This window comes from Notechis scutatus, chromosome 5 (assembly GCF_049901735.1).
Source record: "Notechis scutatus isolate UNSWTSFEM ecotype Mainland chromosome 5, rNotScu1.2, whole genome shotgun sequence".
Lineage (NCBI taxonomy): Eukaryota > Metazoa > Chordata > Lepidosauria > Squamata > Elapidae > Notechis > Notechis scutatus.
The window spans coordinates 58,621,600-58,645,772 of NC_142013.1; the positions used below are offsets into that span (position 1 = coordinate 58,621,600).

At 40.7% G+C, this 24,173-nt stretch overlaps 1 protein-coding gene across 1 annotated transcript in view; it reads left to right on the plus strand.

The window, feature by feature from the left end:
• The window catches only part of CASK (calcium/calmodulin dependent serine protein kinase), a 209,519-nt gene that overhangs the window by 171,866 nt on the left and 13,480 nt on the right, over positions 1–24,173 (plus strand). The window contains exon 22 of the mRNA XM_087967572.1: positions 2,662–2,777. Within this exon, the coding sequence (XP_087823698.1) occupies positions 2,662–2,777 (116 nt within the window). The remainder of the gene's footprint in view (positions 1–2,661; positions 2,778–24,173) is intronic.

Below are 24,173 nucleotides of genomic sequence, written 5' to 3' on the forward strand. Positions count from 1 at the left end.
CATGAGTGCATTGATTTAAACAGCAGTTGTGGCAGTTCCAATTGCCATCATTAGGTGAATCCTAATTGTAATAACTGTAAGCTAATTGCCAGGTGCCTGAATTGCAACCAAGTGACCAGGTGGGATTCTACCGGTTCGGACCGGTTCTATAGAATCGGTTGTTATGATTCTGCGCAGTTTGGAGAACCGGCAAATCGTGCCCCTGGCTGGCCCATCCCCTCTCCGCCCAGTCAGTCCTTATTGCGCATGCGCAACATCGCGTGCATGCCCAACATCACTGACTGAGTTCTTCCCTGCCCAGTCACTCCTTAAGGTATTTCCTTTTATTTTTTCTCTCCCAATGATCAGTTGATGATCAGCTATGCCAGGATTCCTCTCACTTACTTACTGCATTGCCCAGGAGACTTCCCTAAGGCCCCAAAATGGAGTGTGGGGGGGTGCCCCCCACGCTCCATTTTTTTTCCCTTCCTGAGTCCCAGGGAAGCCTTCTGGGAGCAAAAATGCCCCCTCAGGAGGCTTCCCTGAGGCCCAGAAGGCCGAAAAAAACGGGGGTGCTGCAAAAAAAAGAAGCCATGCCCACCCATGCCCACCTAGCCACGGCCACAGAAACAGTTGTTACAAAATTTGAATCCCACTCCTGCATGTAACTATAGATGGCAACTAAGAGGATTGTCTATTAGTGTTCTTATTCAGTGCTGTTGTAACTTTGAACAGTCGCTAAACAAGGATTGCCTGTATATGACATTGTAACTGCCATCTGCAAGTGTGCTAACTTCCTTTAGTTTAACTATTATTCCTGAAACAGCTCCAGTCTCACAAAATACATTGACAATACCCATAGAATATCTTTCTTAATCCTCTTATGTTGGTGAATTTTTATTTGCACTATTTCCATTCATGTCTTAACATCCAACATTAAAAAAGATAAAAATGGTTGAAATAAATGTGATGAGAATATTTCTGCTGGATACTATCATAATAAAAGCAGCCAGTTCATTATAGTTGAAAAATATTCTTCCTATCCCCAACTTGATTTGCTAAGGTAGGTTATAAAGTATTATAAGCATTATTAAGTGAGAGAAAAGTGGTAAACTGTTCCAGACAACAAGTTATTTTTTATGCAAAAAATTTCATCATATGGCATTTGTTTCATTGCAATCACAATCATTAAAATGGACTTTAAAGAAGTTACATTGCTTTTAATTTGGCCTGAAATATACAGTTCTTGTATTTTAGTTTCCTTTCTTAATTCAGAGCCTTTAGCAATACACTATATTGAGGTGTAATATCTTACAAAGGTCAATGAATAGGATATTGCCACAATATCAGTAGCTAAAGACATTTTTAAATTTTGTTCTCTGTAGAAAGAAAAACCCAATGATTACTTAGGTTTGTATTAAACAGATTGTCTGCAACACAATAATTCCCTTACTATCTTGGCAAACTGAAATGAATCCACTAACTCTAAAGAGGCAATAAACTATCTTATCAGTTAATTTCTGTAATTTGTTTATATATTATTTTTTCTGAGAATTGAATATCTTCCCACTTGTTACCCTCACAACATAATCCCATGCCTCAATAAATGAGAGTAAAATGGGTTTATTTGGGTAATACTTATATTATGCTGGCCCACCTAGCAATTCAAAAGCATGCAGATGCGAGTAAATAAATAGGTACTACTTCAGTGGGAAGATAACAGCATTTCATGTTTCACCACATGCTCTGCATTGTGGTGTAATGTCATGCTGGCCACATGACCGTGGAATGTCTTTGGACAACACTGGCTTCCTTAGCTAAGAAACAGAAATGAGCATTGCCCCTTAGAGTCGGACACAATTGGACAGGGGAAATTTTTAACCTTTCGCTATGTTACACTGAGCTTAGACCACTTCTAGGTCATAACTTCTTGGTTTCAGAAGAACTGCATCATACAATATAAATCCCTCTGGATCTTGATTCTATTTTGTAGCCTTCTTCTATAATGGCTGGGAAATCCTGATCTTAGCTTATTAAAAAAAAAAAATTCATAGTAACACAGTTGATCATTCAGTCTGCCAGGAAGTCCATTAGAATACTAGTGGAAGCAATGAATATACACAAATTCAGTTACCTCCCTGGTCTCTGATTAAGGAAAGTATACCCTGGCTATTTGTAAAAGCAAACATATCTACCTTGTAGATATATTTCCTGGATTCAATTTGATCAGTACTTGATGATAATTCAACTGAAGAGGTCAAATGAAGCTTAATTGATGCCATGTCTTTATATTGACAGAATATATGTATGAATATTGTCACAGGAGTTTTCTCTCTATGTTTCTATCAGTTTTTAGCCATAACACCAGAAGTTTTGAGAACTAAGAACATTCCACTATGACCTGTCTTAAATGACTAAAAAACAGGAACTATTACAGTGTTATTGCTATTCTACAAAGTTCTCAACCACTGCAGCTAATTTTATAGTCTCTTGAGTGGCTGATACATAAGGAAGGCTCTGTACTTTTAGAATACCCATTTAAAATTTCCATTTGAAACCTTGAAAATATTTTAAACTATCTACGAGTAAAAAGAGGGAGGGGATATTATTTTCTGAATTAATGATACTAAAATAGGTCACCTATAATGTACAGCTGATAGTTGTTTCCTGTTCACTTGCAAGGCGAGTAGCTTGTATTGCTATGGAGAAAACTAAACAAGAGCAGCAGGCAAGCTGTACTTGGTTTGGAAAGAAAAAGAAGCAGTACAAAGACAAATATTTAGCAAAGCACAATGCAGGTGAGAAAAATACAAATCTATTTCAAATGTTCTTAAAATTGGTACACTGTTAATTTTTTAAACATTAATGTTAATTTTCCAGTGACATGTTTAGTTAGAAAAAAATTCAATGTATTCAAACACATTTAACAAAAAAAGGAAATGTAATTGTTAGCTAAAATAGTTAGTTATTTATATTTGCCTCTGGAGCAAAGTAAGTATTTTGGGCAAAAAATAGATGCTAGGTAACCTAAGATTTTGTGCATGAATATATTTGCAACTTAAATATGCATTTCTGTCATTATTAATAATTACGCAGATGAATTAAAGAAACATAAATTTTACCATTTTATTTTTTTAATTCCTTCAGAGTTTGAGCATATTTTGTATTTTATTAAAACATAAATGAAACTATACATATTTTAAATCGATTCTGTATTTGGGTTTGGATTATTTTTAATAAATCAAAAAATGGCAACCATATTAGATAGCACTCCTTTTGAAGTTTATTTCTGTAAATAAATTGAACGGTGATATTCTGCTACTAAAGGAAATGTGTACCTGGAGATTTAAATAATACTATTTGTATATACTAAATATCTTTAACTGCCTTAAATGTGTGTGTGTGTGTGTGTGTGTGTGTGTGTGTGTGTGTGTGTGTATTTATTTATTTTTTGAAATTTGCAAAATGTTTTGCTAAAATGTTTTTTCCTCCAGACTGATTATTTATTCATTTGCTTATTTAATTCATCACATTTCTATAATGTCCATCCCACCCAGGTGACTGGGTGATTTACAGTATAAACATGTCACAAAATATAAAAGCATTAATAAAAACAAAGATAAAAAAGAAAATTAAAAATAGGGTTATATCGTATTAAAAAGATGGAGAGAGCAGTCTCACAACACCAATCATCCCCAGGGTTGCCTAATACTCTTCAACCACCATGCCAGTTGGCAGGGCCAATTCTTGACACACTTTCTGAAGGTCAGAAGAATGGGGGTCCACCTCACCTCTGAGGATAAGGTATTACAAAGGACAGGGGCAATGGCAGAGAAGGCTATCTTCTTGGATCCTATTAGGTGAATTTTTTTAACCAATGTTATCTGCAATATACCCTCCCTGCCTGATTGGATGATACATGGCAATATAATTGAGATGAAACAGTTCCTCAGATAACCTGTTCCCATACCAAGAAAGGCTTTAAAGATGATAACTAACACCTCAAATTGGACCCAGAAGCAAAATGGCACCCAATACAGCTTTGTGTAGCAGAAATTATATGTGCAACCCTAGTGGCACCCAGAATTGCTCACATTATCACATTCTGCACCAGTTGCAGCTTCCAGATACTCTTCAAGGATAGCCTTAAGTAGAGCACATTGAAGTAGCCTATACAGGAGATGACCAGGATTTGAGTGACTGAAGGGCTTTGAATCCAGGAAAGGGTTAGGGTTAGGTTTAAGTCAAGCAAAGATCTTCCTAGTCATGACCTCCACCTGCTTATAGACCAGGAGTCTTGAGTCCAGGATAACCCCCAGATTACACACTATCCATCTGTGACAATCCAGGACCAAAGATGATAAACCCCCAAATATAGAGGAGCATTTTACTCGTAGACGCTCAGACTTATCAGGATTCAATTGAAGCCTATTGTTTCCCCTCAGCTCCAAGAACCATAAAAGGGTGCCCACAATATCACTTACTTCAGCATATTAATGATACCTCAACCCACATAATGGATTATTTCACCCAGCAATTTCATGTAGATGTTAAAAAATAGCAGAAAGAATACTGAGCCTTACAATACTTTTAAACAGTGGCCACAGGCTAGACTTCTTGCTCCCTATCAACACTAATTGGGACCAGTTTTGGAACTAGCATAGAACTGTGTCCCCATCCCCAACTCTTAAGGTAGCCCCAAAAGATTTTGTGGTCACTGGTATCAAAAGCTAACTCTCTCCCGCTCTTGTCATCTAGGCTTGAAACTAGAAGTGGACCTCATAATCTGTTTTATCCAGGATCCTCTGGACCAGGGGTGAGATTTTACCGGTTTGGACCAGTTCTATAGAACCGGTTGTTATGATTCTGTGCAGTTTGGAGAACTGGCAAATCGTGCCCCTAGATGACCCCTCTCCGCCCACCCCTCCCTGCCCAGTCAGTCCTTATCGCGCATGTGCGTCATTGCATGTATGCCCGACATCACTGACTGCATTCTCCCCCCGACCCAGTCACTCTTTAAGGTATTTCTTTTTTTTGCTCCTGATGATCAGCTGTTCCGATGATCAGCTGTGCCAGAATCACCATCACTGTCTTACTGCTTCGCCAAGGAGGCTTCCCTGAGGCCCAGGAGGCAAAAAGGGGTACAGGCAGGGGGTGCGCTCTGTTTTTTGCCTTCCTGGGCCCCAGGGAAGACTTCTGGGAGCAAAAACACCCCCAGGAGGCCCAAAAATGGAGTGTAGGGGGGTGCCATGGGCCCCCCGTGCTCCATTTTTTGCTTTCCTGGACCCCAAAGAAGACTTCTGGGAGCAAAAATGCCCCCAGGAGGCTTCCCTGAGGCCCAGGAGGCAAAAAAATGGGGGGGGGGTGCAAAAAAAAGAAGCCATGGCCACCCAGTCACATGGCCATGCCCACCTATCCACACCCCCAGAACCGGTTGTTAAAAAATTTGAATCCCACCCCTGCTCTGGACCTGCAGTGTGACCACTTTCTTAATCACCTTTCCTAAGAAGGAGAAATGAGAGAATGGATGAAAGTTACCCAGAATGTAGGGTCCAGCAATAGCTTCTTGAGAAGAACCCTAACCCAGTGATTCATTCATCATCACTAAGATCCATCTACATGTCACCTCCCAGGTAGCCTTGTACATCCAGGAGGAGAATGTATTTAAATCAGGGATGATCACACTTAACAAGCCCAAGGCCCCTATCCACTTCCTCAAGTCCAACAGAATCAGTTCTCCATATCTGGATAAGAATTTTCACCAGGCAACTCCAATGGACCCGTATCATGCTTGATGTCCAATTAAGAATGGATCCATGCAATTTCATTTGCCAGATGCTTTGAAAATTCCTCATCGTGGTCCTGAAAATAACCTGAGTCCCCTTTACCCAAAAGGAAACAAGTGACTCTAAACAGGGCCACTGGGTAGCGCTCTGCAGATGCAATAAGAACAGAAGTACCGTATTTATCGGCGTATAACACGCACAGGCGTATAACACGCATCTTCATTTTAAGAGGGAAATTTCAGGAAAAAATTTAAATTTCTAAATAAAAACTTTGAAGCACCGCCCGGCCTCCGCTTGCCCTCCGCTCGCACCGCCCGGCCTCCGCTCGCACCGCCCGGCCTCCGCTTGCCCTCCGCTCGCACCGCCCGGCCTCCGCTCGCACCGCCCGGCCTCCGCTTGCCCTCCGCTCGCACCGCCCGGCCTCCGCTCGCACCGCCCGGCCTCCGCTTGCCCTCCGCTCGCACCGCCCGGCCTCCTCTCGCACCGCCCGGCCTCCGCTTGCCCTCCGCTCGCACCGCCCGGCCTCCGCTCGCACCGCCCGGCCTCCGCTTGCCCTCCGCTCGCACCGCCCGGCCTCCGCTTGCCCTCCGCTCGCACCGCCCGGCCTCCGCTTGCCCTCTGCTCGCACCGCCCGGCCTCCGCTGGCTTCTTAAACATTATCGGCGTATAACACGCATACATCATTTGCCCCTATTTTCAGGGGGAAAAAGTGCGTGTTATACGCCGATAAATGACGTATATTGACATTTTTGCTGCTCTTATTGCCATGGGGTAGGCCTTAATAGCTCTTAACTTGTGATCAATCATTCACCCCTTGTTCTCTTCCAACAGAGTTCTAAATGTCTCTTGACCCTTCTCAACTCCTCTATAAACCAGAGGGAATGCCAGGCACACTGCCCAAGGCCATCACTACCTCCCTAATCCCAGTAGCAGCTAAGCCTTGGCAGACAGAACCTCAGGAACAACCCCCAACTCCCTTTGAAATCTCACCAGGTCCCTTAGTTGCTGGAGACCAATCAAATAATTTGGGCCTCCTTGCAGAAGGGGATAGCATAGGAAAATCTCAAGGTCACCAGGGCATGATCTGACCATGACAGGATGGATAAGGAAAACTACTCTCAGATCACATTACTACTGATCCAACAAAAAAAACATGTCCAGTGTTCCAAGTGAAGATACGCTGATGGTAGCCATGAAATTCTGAGCTGCTTCTGAGGGGAGCTTCAGGAATGACAAATTGAAGTCCCCTGAGACCATAAATCTTGGGAGCTCCACTGCCAACCGTGAGATGACAGGCAAGGGGGTTGTTACACATCAAGGAGGCTGATACAGCAGCAACACTCCTAGCTGATTATGTAAGTCTATTTTCAGAAACAGGATCTCACAACCAGCAGCTTGTGGAACAGCATCAACAGACTCTTTTTTTTTTCTTCGTAAAAGTTTTATTTGGGTTTTCACAAAACATTAATGAAAATAGAATATCTTTTTTTAGAGAACAGCATGATTCCAGGTTATCACATCTCCATACAGATATAATTTCAGTTACATATTCATCTTTGTATTCAATTTCATATCTTGTCACAATTTTATCAATTTCTCGATAATTTTTCCCTTCCCTTACTTTCCTCAACCTTATTTTATAATTATTCTCTTCTAATTCAATTACATATCTTTTTCTAAATTTCTATATCTTTCTAGTCATTATACTTGTACTTCTGTCTGTCCTGTTTACAATTTCATACATTCTTTTTCCATCATCATCCCGAAAGGGAAAAGAAAAAAGAAAATCCCCTCCCTTTCCAGTCATTAAAAAGCAAGATTTACCCTGTGATTACCAAGTAGAGTATGTCACCTTTATATCTTATAATTGTTATCCTTTCAAATCTCATTAAACATTTAATTTATACATTATACAATTATGACATTCAGCTTCTAATATCTATTTTATATTATATAACTCTTATCAACCAAATTCCATTTGGTACTTTCTCTTAAAAATATACACTCAATTCTAAGAAAAGAAAAAGTATATAAAATGGTCAATGTAAAATGGTTATTCTATTCAAATTCATCCTGACAACTGATATTAATTTCATTATAAATCTTTCACCTTTCTTTTCAATTGTATTTTATAAATCATTAAAAACAATTAAAGTATTTTCATTCATTCCTCTTCTTTCGCTTTTATTCCCTTTCTCTATTTCATTTAATTGTTAGCAAGCATTCCATTACGTAACAATACCAGTTTTATCTTTCATTTTAATCACCTATATTTCCTATTTTCTAGCTTGTTACTATTTCTAATATGACAACACTATCACTTGTACCCTTGCAGAATCCTCTCTTTTAATTTGTATTTTTAACCGTTATCTCTGTGACTTTTAAATACGCTAATACCTTTAATCCTTGTATGTTTCTCCTGTTTATTTCCTGTTTCTGTCCCTTATAACTTCTTTTCCTTTTTATCTTTCCCCTCTTTTCCTCACAACCTTTTTCTGTCCCCCTCTCTCTCTGATTTTCCCTTCTGTAATCCTCTCTTCTGCTTCTTCCTAATGTTATGTTTACTTTTCAAACTATTTTTTTTAGTTGTTTCCTCAAATCTTGTGTTATCAACTCCTTTTTCTCCTTTTCCATTTTACCCCCCATTGCATTGTTTGATCATTAAAGATGGCTTCTTCTTTGTCCAGCCCTTCTTGTTCTTCAAGCATTTCTTGTTGTTTTTCATAGTTTAAAATCTCTATTTCTAAGAATTGATGTGCGAAGCCAAAGGATCCTCCTCTCTCTTGCAACTCTACTTTCATTTTTTAAGTTCCATTTTTAATTTCACAAGTAGTACTGCCATTTTTAACACTTTTAAACAACCACCCGATTAATTTTAATTCAAAGCACAAAAAATCCAACACCCAAAATTCCAAAAATCACCAAGTAATCCAAAACTGTTTCTTCTTGCTTCTTTCTTTTCCTTTCCAGGGGCTCTGTTATATTGTAATAAAATTTCAGTTACAGTATATCCTTTGGAAATCTTTTTAAAGTTTCACAATTAATTCTTTTTATTTCCAGGTGGCATTCTCTGTTATTTCCAAGTTCCACCCTTTCTTTTTTTCTTCCACTTTCCTCCTTTTGAGGGCTTTAAAGTGTCCAAAAAATCTTTATTTTCCCTTTGACACTTTACTTTCAGCTTAAAATTTGCCTGTTAGTGTCAAAGTAAATTAGCACTAATTTCTTACTTGAATCACTTCTTTTTAGCATTCAAAGCTGATTGCAATTGCAACTGTCAATATGAGAAAGAAAAAAATATTTTTTCCTTTTCCCCTCTCTTCTCCGCTACTTTAAAAAACTTCTTTTAGGAATAACATTCTTAATTATTTTAGTTCCAGGGTACCTTGCATAGATGTTATCTCAGCTTAGCCCGGGCTGTCAAGCTCTCCCTTTTGTCTTCACTCCTGCACAATCTTGTCTGGTCAGGTTCCTCTTTGAGGTAGCCATTTCTACCGCTGCATCTACCTTCGGGAAAGGGAGTAATGCCAAGCTGAGGAGGAGAGATGCGGCTCCCCTCAACTCAGCTGGCGGTCTCCCCCCTCTTCACCACCTCTAAGGGAGATCCAGAAGATCGGGGCGCTCCAGTAGCGAGTACGGATCGAAATGGTGCACGATCGTGGATTTCGGTCTGTCACCGAAGAATCCCAAACCGGAAGCAGCATCAACAGACTCTTGAATGACAACTGCCACCTCCCTCTCCCCTGACCTGGAATCTAGGCTTGTGCCACACCTGAAATTCTACCAGGCACCTTTTGACCCAGTCATGTCTTTTGAACCGCACCTTTTGGCCCAGTCATGTCTTGATAATCCAAGCCAACTTGCTCCTCCCTAATAAGGTCACAAATAAGGGGAGCTTTATTACTGACTGATCAGGAATTAAGCAGCAGCAGCTGAAATCCTGGATATCTGTGGGTCTTTTGACCAGAATCTGGGCCTAAGCAAAGAGGATGAGAACATACCACTGGTACCAAACCCGAGGGCATCTTCCCCAGTAACAGCCCTCTGCCTCTCATCAAAATGTCTCATGCCCATCACTATCTGAATGTACTGCTCTACCCCAGTCCTCCATTTCCTTCCAACTCTGGCCTCCTGGTTCCCCTGGCTCTGGATCCTTTCATGCATTCATATGTTCCAATCACCCTCCTATCAATCCAGGGATAGAGGCAAGCCCCCACAGCGCTTTAGCTTTCATTCTTAGTACTGCCTAAAGCCTTAAACCATTAATCCATCTCCCATCCAACTATATCACCCTAACCAGCCTCTCCCACTGACTTGGAAGATGGTACTCCAATCATTTCCCTGCCTCTCAAATATCACTCAAAAAAGTGAGTAACAAACACACACACACACTCAATCTCAATTCTAATCCACCACCTACTGACTCCCTGAGAGGCCCATCCTATCATAGAGGGGTTCCCCAGGATATTTCCGGACCGACATCTGGTCCCTATTGAATCAGTCTCCAAGGGCCTCCTCTGGGGATGTATGTTTGGGCCCACTGAGCATTTGCTGCTTTTGCTATTTGCCACAGTGCTGCCTGCCACTTATAGGTGGAATGTCCACCTATATGGGCAGTTGTTTTTTAAGAAGATGAGGTAACAAATATTGGAAAGATGGCTTCCTTTGTATCTGGAAGGAAAAGAAGAATCAGAAGTGTTTACTTTCTGGAAGGTTCTAAATTTTCCAGAAGAAACATAAACTTTTGAGATTTCTAATGTTCTTTATCAGACAAAAAATCATGAGGCCTGCATGGTGAAAATGAAAATGAAAGGTGGAAGGAATCAGAAGACTTGCAAATATGTTTAATTTAAATTCCATCCATGAAGACTTTATCACTTTAAGTCAAATTGGGTTTTTTTCTCACTTTTTTGTCTAATGAAGAGAACTGGACATCTCAAAAGTTTGCAGATTGTGATTTTTTGTGTGTGTGAAGTACTTGAAAAGTTGGAAAACAGAAACCCAAGTATTGTTCTACAAGAACAGTATTACTTACATTAGTTTATATTAGAAAAGCTATATTTGTCAATTCTATTCCAATGTATATGTATTAAATTGCAAGCATGGTAAGCAATACAGATCCTTTTCATCACTTACCTTATCTTTGCTTATAGAGTAACATCAATCAATCACTTATTTTTTGATACTGTATGAACGGTTGAAAGTATTGTATTATTAATATAAATGGTGATTTCAGCAAAGATGAAGACCACAGCTGCTCTCTAGTTAAGAGATAATTAATAGCAGAGATAGGTCTTCCTACCAAAAATAAAACTTTTTAAAACAACATTTTGAATCAATATTTCTCACTTTTGCCATTCTTCCTCATGTATTTTCATGCTTTGGCTTTTCCCACCTCTTAATATATTTTTATTCTGAATCACCCCTTATTCCAAGTTGCTTGTCTGCATTCTTCCCAGGGAGGGAGGGAGGGAGGGAGGGAGAGAGAGAGAGAGAGAGAGAGAGAGAGACATACACATATATACATATATATACCTACATACCTACATATTTTCCTATAATTTTTTGTTTCTTTTAAAAAATATTAAAAGTTTTGAATAGCACATTTTATTAAAGTGTATTAATAGTAAAGGATAACACAAACTAGAAAAAAGAGGATAAACAGAAGAAAAAGAACAGTAGAAAAGCCTGTAAAGTGACTTCCTACCCTCATAATGGCAAGTATAAACAATCCCATAATCTCCTCCGTCTCTCCTATAACAAATATAAAATTCTTCATAATCAATCTTTTAACAATAGGCAAATGAAACAAGTAATGCTTTCTTCACCGCAGTTTCCAGCAAAATAGAGGTGGTATTCAGCAGGTTCTGACCAGTTCTGGAGAACCAGTAGCAGAAATTTTGAGTAGTTTGGAGAACCGGAAAATACCACCTCTGACTAGCCCCGCTCCTATCTATTCTCTGCCTCCCGAGTCCCAGCTGATCGGCTGGGTCTTTTGTTGCCCTGCACAGGAGAACGGAGCTGGAAGGCAGATTAGTGGGGTGGGGAGGGAATAGAGATTTTACGGTAACCTTCTCCCTGAAGTGGGGTGGGAATGAAGATTTTGCAGTATCCTTCCCCTGCCACACCCACCAAGCCATGCCACACCCACCAAGCCACACCCACAGAACTGGTAGTAAAAAAATTTGATTCCCACCACTGCAGCAAAAGAATTTAGTTTTTTGTATTAATTACCATATGTAAAACTCAACATTCCGCATCTCAACTCTTAATTATAAACAAAATACATAAAATGCTCCTAATTTCCTAATGTAAACAAAATAAAAGAAAACCCAAGTTTAACATGACAGATAATTTCTTCTTTACTAAAGGATAAGCTCCAATATGCAGTATTCCCAAAGTTCCACTTCTCCATTCTAAACTATAAACATGTCTGTTCTGTCCTCACTACACGCTAGTCTGTGTGCAGCTCAACATGCAGCTAAACCAGGGGTGGGCAAACTTTTTGGCTCGGGGGCCGCATTGACTTTTAAAATTTGACAGACGGGCTGGGTCAGCACAAGATTTTTTGGGAATCGCCCCTCCCTTTCCCCCTTCTTCTCCTCCTTCCCCTCCCCTCAGAGGCCCCCTGAGTCAGGAGTTGCTACCGCTGCTGCGGCTCCGCAGCCCAGTCCCGCGTTGCCTCGGGAAGGAAAGGCAAAAAGGAAGAGCCGCGGGCGGTGCTTTGCAACGGCAGCAGCGGCACCGGAGGCTCAGGCTCAGCGGCTCCTGGTTTTGCCTTTCCCTTCCCAAGGCAACGCGGGACTGGAGCCGAACAGAGCTGCGCCGGCGGTAGCAACTCCTGACAGCCACAGCCGGACACCTGAGCGGAGCCCGGGCGGAACTGCCTGTTGCTGCTGCAGGTGCTGCTGCGAGCATCTGGCTGCCCAAGTAAAGAACTGCACCAGCTCAGGGCAACTCTGAGGAGCAAGAGGGGAGAGGCAGAGAAGGAGGCAGAGAAGGAGAAGGGGAAACCCGGAGCACCGCCGGGTCGCTCCTCCAAGCAGCCCGCCCGCCCGCCCACCCGCCGGGCTTCCCTCCGCCACGTGGCTTGGGGCCAGGCACGTGGCTTGGGGCCAGGCACGAGGAAAAAGGAAGCCGCAAGTTGCTGGGAAGTTGCTCGGGTTTCTGGGGCTTCCAGGCTTAAACTTTGCACAGGCAAAGTTTGCAGGCGGCAGCGTCTTCCCGCCGAGGAGTGGGAAGGGTTCTGCCCGGCGGGCGGGCGGGCTGCTTGAGGAGGCGACCCGGCGGCGCTCCGGGTTTCCCCTCCGCCGTGCGGCTCGGGGCCAGGCGCTAGCGCCCACGAGTTAAAAGGAAGCCGAAAGTTGCTGGAAAGTTGCTCAGGTGCTGGGACCGGGCTTTTAAAGTGCCACCCGAGCAGGACCGCCGAGCCGGGAAACGGGGCACCAAGGCAGGAGCAAGGCTCCACCAGCAGCAGCCTAGCTTTAGGTGGCTCCAGCAGCCCGCCCGCCCGCCGGGCGGAACCCTTCCCGCTCCTCGGCGGGAAGACGCTCCCGCCTGCAAACTTTGCCTTTGCAAAGTTTAAGCCTGGAAGCCCCGGAAAAAGGGGGGATCGGCGGGGACTCACCTTCGGAGAGGTCGCACTCGAAGGTGATTTTGAACTCCCAGCCGAGGCCTTTGCAAAGTTCTTTTCTTTCCTACCCCGAGAGCGCTCCGCACTGTTTTGCAGCTTTGGGGGCCACGCGGCACAGGGCAATACGCCACGCCCAGTGATTTTTTTTCAGGGGCGGGCCGGATTGGACAGACCAACGGGCCGGATGTGGCCCGCGGGCCGTAGTTTGCCCACCCCTGAGCTAAACTCATCTATTCTCCAATAAAACAGACCATGTGCGTAGATCTATGGTTCCACCTCTATAGGGAATAGAGGTGACCCGGTTGTCACTATCTTCTTTGACCAATCCCTCCTCTGTCTTTTCTTTTTTTTCCAAAATGTTTTTTATTTTTATCCTTTACAAACATCTCTTTTGGTGAACAGTGCGATTCCAGGTTTTTACATTTCCATACAAACATGACCATAATTACATAACTATCTTACATATTCATTTTCTTATCATATCATTACAATTCTCATTTTCTATAAATTTTGACTAGTATGTTTTTCACATTTATTTTATCTATTTTTAATTCATTTCTTAACTTATTCTGTTTTTCTTTAATTACACTCTTATTTTCTTTATATAATATCTTAAAATCCTTATTTCTTAATCTATTTTTATTATACTTTTATACGTTTATCTGTCATATTTGCAGTTTCATCACATATTCTTATTTCATTATTCAGTAAATTCCATCGTAATTTTAACAATTCCAAACATTTCCCCCTTAATTGCCTGTTTGAGTGCACCACCCTTTTATATATCATTCAGTTTACTCCCCTTTAAATCATATTAAAAACTACCATAATATAATCATTTTTAGTTATCACTTAGGTACTATATATCACATATACATTTTAGGTTAGATTCCACACAGTATTCTTTTTTTATTATTCTAAGACATTTATTTTTTCTAATACATTGATCTTTTCAGCTAATTGTAGAAACTGATATTTGTCTTTTTAACACAATTCTCATAGTTCATTTTAATTATATTTTAATTTCATTTAATGTAATTAACATTCTTATAATAGTCCCATCTCTACATGTATTCCAGTTAATTTAACAATAATTCTTAGAAAATAATCAAATAGAAAAGAAGGGGAAAAAAACATCAGTTCCAATCATTCCATTTTTTACAATCTATATTTTTATACCACTTTATGCATTACCTTGTAAAATTCCCCTTCATATTCTCTGATTACCCATTATCTCTAGGTCTTCTAGCCATACAGCTTCTTTTCTTTTTTTGTTTTCTATATCCCCTTTTTTTCTGCTCCTTTCCCTTATTCCTCTTTTCCTTTTATTTTTCCCCTTCATTTCTGACTCCAGTTTTTATCCCCCTCGCTCTTTTGAACGTTCTCCTGTAATTCCTTTTTCTGATGTTTCTTTTTTCTTTCTTTGTCTTTCCGAACAATTACCTCTTTAATTGTCCCCACAAACCTCCAGATTTTAATTTCCATGCTTTTCCCCCCCTGCTTCAATGTTCGTTGTGTCGTTTGTTCATTGAGGCTGGCCTCTTCTTTAATCAACTCCTCCCCTTCTGGATCTCCTTGTTTGTCTTTGTTCTCCAACAATGCCATTTCTAGCATTCGTATAGCAATACCATACAATTCCATTTTTCTCCATGTCATTTCCCTTATACTTCTTAAGTCCGATTTTATTTCCAAACAGTATTCTGCCATTTTTGTGCACCTCTTTTAATTTTAGGGTTTTTTTAACCTTTTTCTTCAGTATTTAAGTTCAGTCCAGTTGTCCAGTACTTAGTTTAAACCAGCTTCTAATCATCCTCTTCTGTTAAGTCCTGTTTCAATTTTCCAGGGTCAAAATAGTCCAGTGTCCATATATTTTTATTGTTAAGTTCCTTCTGTTAAGTTTTAAATTTTTCCCAAAGTCACCTAGTATTCCCAGGGTTCAGGGTTCTTTCCTCTTCCTTTATAGTATGCTAGTTTCACTTTTCAGGGTTTCTATCTTATTGCTTCAAGGTTCCTCTTACTTTGTATCAAGTTCCAATTTTTAAGGAACCAAACACTTTTTAAAGAGTCACAGAAATTTTTCTTTTACCATTAGGTGGCACTCTCTGTTATGTCCGAGTTCCACCTTTTCTTTTCACTTTTCTTTCCCTTTTAGGGCTTTTAAGTTTTAAAAAATCCAATAAATCCAATTATTGCATTTTTTTTTCTTTTTGGCACATTCAAGTTCAGCTTTTAGTATGCCTATTTAGTGCCAATTATATAATTTAGTATAATCCAATTAACACATATATCTTCTTGGGTTTCCTCTTTCAATTTAATTCTTTTTACAGTTCAAAACCACTTTCACTTATGTCCTAATTTTTTTTCACTCCCTCTGGTCGCCACTTTTCCAATCCTTTTTTTAAAAAGTCTCTTTAAAGTTTTAAATCTGGGGTACCTTATGTTCAGATATTGCCCACTAGCTGGTTCTGTGGGCATGGTCTAATTTGTGGGTGTGGCTTGGTGGTCATGGGACTGGCTGGGCATGGCTTGTATGTAAATATTATAAATATTTATATAAATGTTGAATTTTTTATTTAAAAAAAGCAACTTTTACCCAAAATCAGGCAAAGCAGGCAGGCAGATTGAGTTGCTCACAGAATCACAGATTCATTCAGAAATCTATCTATCTGCCATTGGCTAGCTCAGTCTGTCATAAAATTTGCTTGCAAGCAAACTCATAAAATTAACTCACAACACACCATGTATGTAAATATTGAATTTTTATTAAAAAAAGCAGTTTTTATCCAAAATCAGGCAAATTGAGTTGCTCACAGAATCATTCATTGATCTATCTATCTGCCATTGGCTAGCTCAGTCTCTCAAATTTGCTTGTCGTGAGTCTGCACTGAATTAGCTTGCAAGCAAACCTTCAGTCCTATGGGAGGTTCGGCTGTGCTTAGCTAGAAAGCAAGAAATCCAACCATTTCCTGCTTCTTAGCTAATCTAAATCTCCCGGCACAGCAGAACAGATGATGGTCGGAAAAAGGAAAAATAGCAACTTAGCAGACAAGTTTGCTGGGTAAGGAGTGAGAGGGCAGGGAGGGTTCCAACGGGCCATGTGGGTGCTCTGCAGCCCACCAAAATTTTCTCACAGCCCACCAGTTGGCGACCGCTGACCTAGCCTAAACAACTATCTCCACTCCTCCCTCCTTAGGAATGTGGCAAGCCCTCTCCCCATAACCACCAAAGAGAAAGTAAGAAAAAGAATATATACTAAGCCTAACTAAAATGGCTACACATATGTCAATTTCATGCTTGACAGGCTGCCCTCCCTCATTTGAAAAGAAGCTCCTACAATGACATAGAATACACAAAGATTGAAATTAGGTTAAACACAATCATACAATGTACATTTTAACCTCCTCTGACACCCACAGAATTCGCCCTGGGCTTGTGTTTTTTCATGGAATTTTCCCACCAGTCTATGAGCATTAACTTTCCAGCTATTTACCCAAGTTGCTTATGAATTTGGATAGCCTTTCCAATAAATTAAATATTGTAACTTCCCCCTGAAAATCCTAGAATCCAAAATTTTCTTAACCTCATAATGTTCATGCCCCACAATGAACAAAGGCTTTGGAGCTACACATTCTGCTGGCCTCAATGAAGAATAAAACAAATGGCTTTAACAAACTACTATGAACCACCAGATGTACTTTCCCCAATAACCTAGGGAGATTAAGTGTCACAGTGACTGGGTTTATTATTTTAATTATCTGAAAAGGCCCTATGAATTTTGTACTTAATTTCCTAGAAGGTAAGTGTAATTTCAAATATTTAGTTGACAAATAAACTCTATCCCCCACTTTAAACTGTGGCTGCTGAGAACGATGTATATCAGCTTGTATCTTTTGGATTTGTGCTGCCTTATTCAAAGCCTTTTTGTGTTTTCCCAAGAGTCCTTAATTGCGTCCATTCAGTTACTGACATGGATGGGGGGGCAGTGTCCCTCGGCAATCCAGGCATGGAAACGAACTCTATCCCAGTATTAATTTGGAAAGGAGTTAACCCAGTACTGCTATGTACAGTATTATTATAAGCAACCTCAGCAAACGGCAGAAAATCAGCCCAGTTGGTTTGTTGATAATTTACATAACATCTTAAATATTGTCCAATAATTTGGTTAGTTTTCTCACAAAGTCCGTTCGTTTCTGTGTGAAATCCTGAGCTTAGACCTTGAGAGAATCCAACTGCTTTTATAAATTCCCTCCAGAATTTTGAGGTAAACTGAACCCCTCTATTTGAAATTATTCTGCTAAGCACTCCATGCAATCTATATATATATGATTCACAAACATTTTGGATAATTTCCAGGCTGATGGTGGTCCTGGGCATGCAACAAAATGAGCTTGTTTGGAAAATAAATCCACTTCAGTCCAAATGACTGTGTGCCCCCCACTCTCAGGTAAATCTGCTATAAAATCCATCCCTATCTCCTCCCAGGGCCGGGATGGTTCTACTACAAATTGAAATAATCCTGGAGCTTTTCCTGGTCTGGTTTTCCTTGTGGCACAAGTGGCACAACTCTTTACATAATCCTCAATGTTTTGCTTCATTTTTGGCCACCAAAACTGGCGTCTGACCATGTGTAGGGTTTTTAAATATCCAAAATGTCCTACTTGTTTTGAGTCGTGACTTTTCTGAAGTGCATGAAGATGTAAAGTTTTAGGGACATATAGTTTAGAACCCTTCCATGCTACACCCTCCTGCATAGTTAATAAATCCTTATTTTCTTAATACCAAGTATCTGTTGTTAATTCATTTTGCAATTTCCTGGTCATTTTTAATTTGTTTTTTATATTTTGGGATTGAGCTTGTGCCTGCGTGATTACTTGAACTGTCTCTTGAAGAGACAGTGGAATGATTGAGTGAAATACTTCTTCTCGCTTACTGTAAAATTGGGGCTTCCTAGACAGCGCGTCTGCTAGTAGATTTTTCCCCCTGGGAGGTACTTCAATTGGAAATTGAATCTTTTGAAGTATTGGACCCATCTAACTTGTTTAGGAGAGAGTGTCCTGGGTGTTTTTAGAGCTTCTATGTTTTTGTGGTCTGTCCACACTTCGAACGGAATGTTACTGCCCTCTAAAAATTGTCTCCAAGTTATTAAAGCCCAACGAACTGCATAAGCTTCTGTTTCCCATACAGCCCATCTTCTTTCAGTGTCTGTGAGTTTTTTGGACGTACATGCGCAGGGTTGCAGATCTCCATTACCATTTTTCTGGAGCAGAACAGCTGCCACTGCTATATCGCTAGCATCGGGTTGCACTGTAAAAGGCAGTGCTGGGTCAGGGTGTTTTAGGACGGGTTCCTTTGTGAAATGCCTTTTGGGTTGTCTCTCAGCATTGCTTTTTTGGTGCTGTCTGAGGGCGTTGTCCATTGCTATGGCCATCTGGTGCCACTCATAGATTCTGTCCTCAGGCAGCCCACGGCAAAGGCAGATTTTTAACAACTCCTCATCCAGGCTTTCTTGGAAATAGTACACAAATATTCTTTGAGACCAATGCCTGAGACTAGTGGCCAGGCATCCGAACTCAAGCACTAGTCCGTTGGCAGGTCTACCCTTCTGCCTGATGCTTTTTATTTCAGCTTCTACTTCTTGTGCTCAGGAAGAATCCTCAAAATGTGATTGGAGCTCTCTTAGGAAGTTATCCACATTGTTTAATTCAGGAGCGCCTTCATCATTGAGCTGGGTGAACCATTCTGATGCCTCCTCCTCCAAAATGTCTCCAAGGAATTGTACCAGTTGTGCTTCATCGTGGAACTTATTTCCATGTCTCTTGATGTAAGACCATGCTCTATTCAGGAAAAATGCAAGTTTACTTGCTGTCCCATCAAACATGGTTTTAAAAGGTGTTGGGGCATTCACACGCTGGTCTGGTTGCAGCGGGGGAGGTGAGGCTGCAGCTTGGGCTGGCCTCATTCAAGCTTATTCTTGAACCCATCCTCTGCCTGGCTAAAATGTAGGTAGATGGCGGGTGGGCTCGTTCCTTGATGGATTCTTTGCAGACTTCCCCTTCTACTCACCCCTTTCCATTCCACTCTCGGGGGCAAATGGTATAATGGTGAAAGATCTCCTGCAGCGGTAGATCGCCCTCTTCTGGAAGGAGATAATTCTCCCAACAACTGGGTTAAACCAAAAATAGATGGACTCCACTTGTGTTTCATGATCTCTCTGGGTGGGCATTTGCCTCCTTTGCCAGCCCCTGCCTTCGCGTCCGATGACAAGCTGTTCCAGCTGATCAGGTAGATCCTCGAAGATCTGGCTGCATATCACCATTTAGTACTGCCATTCAGCCAGCTCATTGTGGTCTCCCATAGGTCCTATAGGTCCAGTTGCTGCTCTCCACTCTAAGATTGTGGCTCGGGACTGCCTGGCTGCAATTAACGGCCGATCGATGAGTAGGTCAGGAAGGATTGCTTGGCCAAGCAGGTCTCTTTCCATCCGTTGGATACTTAAGCTTCCTGACCATTCACTTGGGGATTTCGGGTGGGCACCTAGCTGGTGCATAATATCCTCCATGACCACCATTACTCTGATGGTCTCCTGGTTTGCACTCACGTTCCAGTGCCCCTGGATCCCGTCCCTCTGCCATCTTCCCTGAGTCTTTACTGTTACCCAATGTTCCAGGTAAACAGCCAGGGCTCAGGATCCTGAATCACAACCCCTGTCTGGGATTATAGTTTTTTTGAGATCCGGAATAATGTCAGGTTTCCAAGTGATGAAATCAATTTAAAAAGAAAAGAACACAGTCCATCTTCCAAAACAATTCTTTTTATTTAGGAAAGCATCAAATTGGCAAAATCTGTGGTAATTCTGGATCTGTACAACCCGGGATTACCCCACAATATTAGAAGTTAGAAACAACCCCCAAAAGTCACATTCACAAATAGAAGTAATTCAACGTTGCCTGATATCATAAATCTCCACCTAAAGGGGCCTCAGCATGGTCAACTCGTGTTCCCATGGGAAGAAGAATCACCTAGCCTAAACAACTCTCTCTATCTCCACTCCTCCCTCCTTAAGAAAGTGGCAAGCCCGAAACCCTTCCCCCATCCACCAAAGAGAAAGTACAAAAAAGAATATATACTAAACCTAACTAAAATGGCTACACCTATGTCAATTTTGGGCTTGACACTAAGTATATTATGTCCACAGTATTTCACTGGTCTACTCAGGGATGGGATTCAATTTTTTTAACAACTGGTTCTGTGGGCGTGGCTTAATTGGTGGGTGTGGCTTGGTGATAATGTGACTGGCTGGGCATGGCCAACTCAACATCACTCACATCGAGGCACGCATCTCCTCGCCTGGCCTCTTGTGACTGTGGGGATGCTGCAACAGTCGTAAGTGTGAAAAATGGTCATAAGACACTTTTTTCAGTGCCATTGTAACTTTGAATGGTCACTCCACACAAGCAAAGTACCAGCAAAGGAGGGGGGAAAAATCTCCAGAGAAGTTCCAGAGACAGGAAGTCTAGTCCTGCCAAGAATGTAATAAGGGTTAATGGAGAGGTAGTTTCTGTAAGCAACACCAGAATGTTTCCTTCCTGCCTTCCTTACAGGATTAGGCCAGTAATTTCTTCTAACAACCGGTTCTCTGAACTGCTTAGAATGTTAACAACCAGTTCTAGCGAATAGGTGTGAACCTGTAGAATCCCACCCCTGGGTCTACTAATTTAGTCACTATGTTGAACAATGAAATAAGATCAGTTTGGCATGATCTGTTTTTAACAAACCCATGCTGTCTGCTTTTACACGATTCTAGATGTTGGCAGATCTGTGTTTTTTTTATGATCTTTTCCAGTATCTTCCCGAGTATTGATGTTAGGCTGATTGGTCTGTAGTTTCCTGGGTCTATAGTCCTATGGTGTTCCAGGATTTTTGAAAGTGGTGGTACAATAGTTCTGAGATGACATCTGCCAGCTTCTTTATAACTTTGGGATGTAATCCATCAGGTCCTGGTAATTTGTATTCATCAAGATCAGACAGGTGTTCTCTTATTTTTTTTTTCTTATTTTAACTTTTATTTCTAGTCTGTCTTTTACAGACTTATGTTTTTGGTAGGTTTGGCTATAATTTCTTTTTGCATGAAGACTAATGCAAAGAATGAGTTCAGCAGATCTGCTTTCTCTCTGTTGCCTGTTACTTCCTTGCTGTCTTCTCTCTTTAGTGGACCAAGTGTTTCCTTGATTTTTTTTTTCTTATTTATATGTTGGAAGAAACTTGCTTTATTATCTTTGACTTTTGTTACTTCCTTGCCATCTTCTCTCTTTAGTGAACCAAGTGTTTTCTTGATTTTTTTTCTTGTTATTTAAATGTTGGAAGAAACTTTTCTTTATTACCTTTTTTCTTTTGTTGCAAGTCTTTGTTCATTCTGAGCCTTTGCTTTCCTGACTTCATCTTTACAGATTCTGGCTATCTGCTGATATTCTGCCTTAGTTGTGTGTCCTCCTTTCCATTTGTCCTTTTTGTCTTTCAATTTGTCAGAGAGATCTTTGTGCAGCCATGCTGGTTTCTTCTTGGATTTCTTGTTTTTCTTTGTCAGTGGTATTGTGCTGGTCTGGGCTTTTATGATCGTACTTTTCAGAGTTTCCCAAGATTCTTGAGTTATTTTTCCCTTTAGGATTTTCATCCACGGAATCTTTCCCAAGTTCTCTCTGAGTTTATTGAAATCAGCTCTTTTAAAATCCAAGACTCTGGTGTCATTATGTTCTATTGCTAGTGTTTGTGTTATGTTGAATTCTAGTATGACGTGGTCACTCTCACCCAAGGTTCCTGTAGTTTCAATTCCCTCTATAATTTCTTCTCTGTTTATAAGAATTAAATCCAGTGAGTTGCCTCCTCTACCTTTTGGACAACAAAATAGCCATCTAGGTTGGTTAGGAACCTATTTGATTTCTCACTTGGTGCAGAATTAGTCTTCCAATTGATGTCAAGGTAATTAAAGTCCTCCATTACTATTGTAGTGTGTTTCCTACATATATTTGTTAGTTGGTTAGCAAAAAGGACATCTATTTTTTCTGCTTGGTTGGGTGGCCTATAGTATACACTTATGTCCATGTCCTTTTTTTTTCTTTTATATTGACCCATATGCATTCTAGGAGGTTTTCATCTTTGGTTTCATGCATTTCTGTAGTAGTATTTATTTTTATTTTATTTATTTTATTTCTTAATCGCTTACAAGATAATCGGTATAAGTGTAAACATGAGTAAGAATACAGGAAATAGGTATGAATAAATGGGGACAATAGGACAGGGATGGTAGGCACGATGGTGCACTTATGCACGCCCTTTACAGACCTCTTAGGAATGGGGTGAGGTCAATAGTGGATAGTTTGATGTTAAAGGAGTGGGGGTTAGAGGATGTAACAAGAGAGTCGGGTAGTGCATTCCGGGCATTGACCACTCTGTTGCTGAAGTTGTACTTTCTGCAATCGAGTTTGAAGCGGTTAACATTGAGTTTGTATCTGTTGTGTGCTCTTGTATTGTTGTGGTTGAAGCTGAAGTAGTCATTGACTGGTAGGACATTGTAACAGATAATTTTGTGTGGTACGCTTAAGTCTAACCATAGGTGGCATAGTTCAAGGTTGTCCAAGCCCAAAATCTCAAGCCTGGTGATACAGGGTATTCTGTTGCGAGCAGAGGAGTGTAGTACTCTTCTCGTTAAATACTTCTGGACTCGCTCGATTGTATTAATTTCTGATATGCAATGCGGATTCCAGACTGATGAGCTGTATTTGAGTATTGGTCTGGCAAAAGTTTTGTATGCTTTAGTTAGCAATTTGATATTTCCGGAGGAAAAGCTTCATAAGATTAGATTTACAACTCTTAATGCCTTTTTGGCAATGCTGTTACAGTGAGCTGAACTCCAAGGTCCTTGACAGAGTGAGAATCATCAACAAGGTCATATCCACCTAGTTTGTATTTGGTGTACTGATTTTTTTTTACCAATGTGTAGGACAGAGCATTTGTTGGTCGTGATTTGGAGTTGCCAGATGTTTGACCATTCAATCAAGGTCACTTTAAAGGATAGTAGCATTGTTGGTGGTGTTGAATAGTTTTACGTTATCCGCAAAGAGGACACAGTTGCTTATAAGGTGATCGCAAAGGTCATTTATATAGAGTATGAAGAGGGTGGGTCCTAGAACGCTGCCTTGGGGGACACCACTGTTAACTGGAGCAGGGTTTGATATAGTGCTCCCTATTTTTACTATTTGTTGCCTGTTTGACAGGAATGCAGTAATCCACTTATGAAGGGATCCAGAAATGCCGTAAGAGTTTAGTTTTAACAGTAGTTTGTCATGTACCACTGAATCAAAGGCTTTGTAGAAGTCTATGTAAATTGCGTCTATAGCTTTACTCTGGTCAAGTAGAGTAATCCATATATTTTTGCAGTGTAGGAGTTGAAGATTGCAGGAAAAAAATTTCCTGAAACCAAATTGTTTTTGGAGAGTAGGTTGTTTGACTCTAAGTGGAGAGTGATGAATTAATTGGTTAATGATTGATTCCATGACTTTGCATGTGACACAACACAGTGAGATTGGTCTGTTAGTTTTCACCTTTTTTGAAGATAGGGATGACCGTAGCTAAGGACCATAGGTTTGGTAAGGAGCTGGTTCTGAATGATATCTCATGTATAATGCTTAGGGGTTCTGCTATGGCAGAGGAGAGCTTTTTTAAGAAGTATGCACATAATCCATCAGGGCCAAAAGATAGGGATGGTTTTAGGTTACATAGTG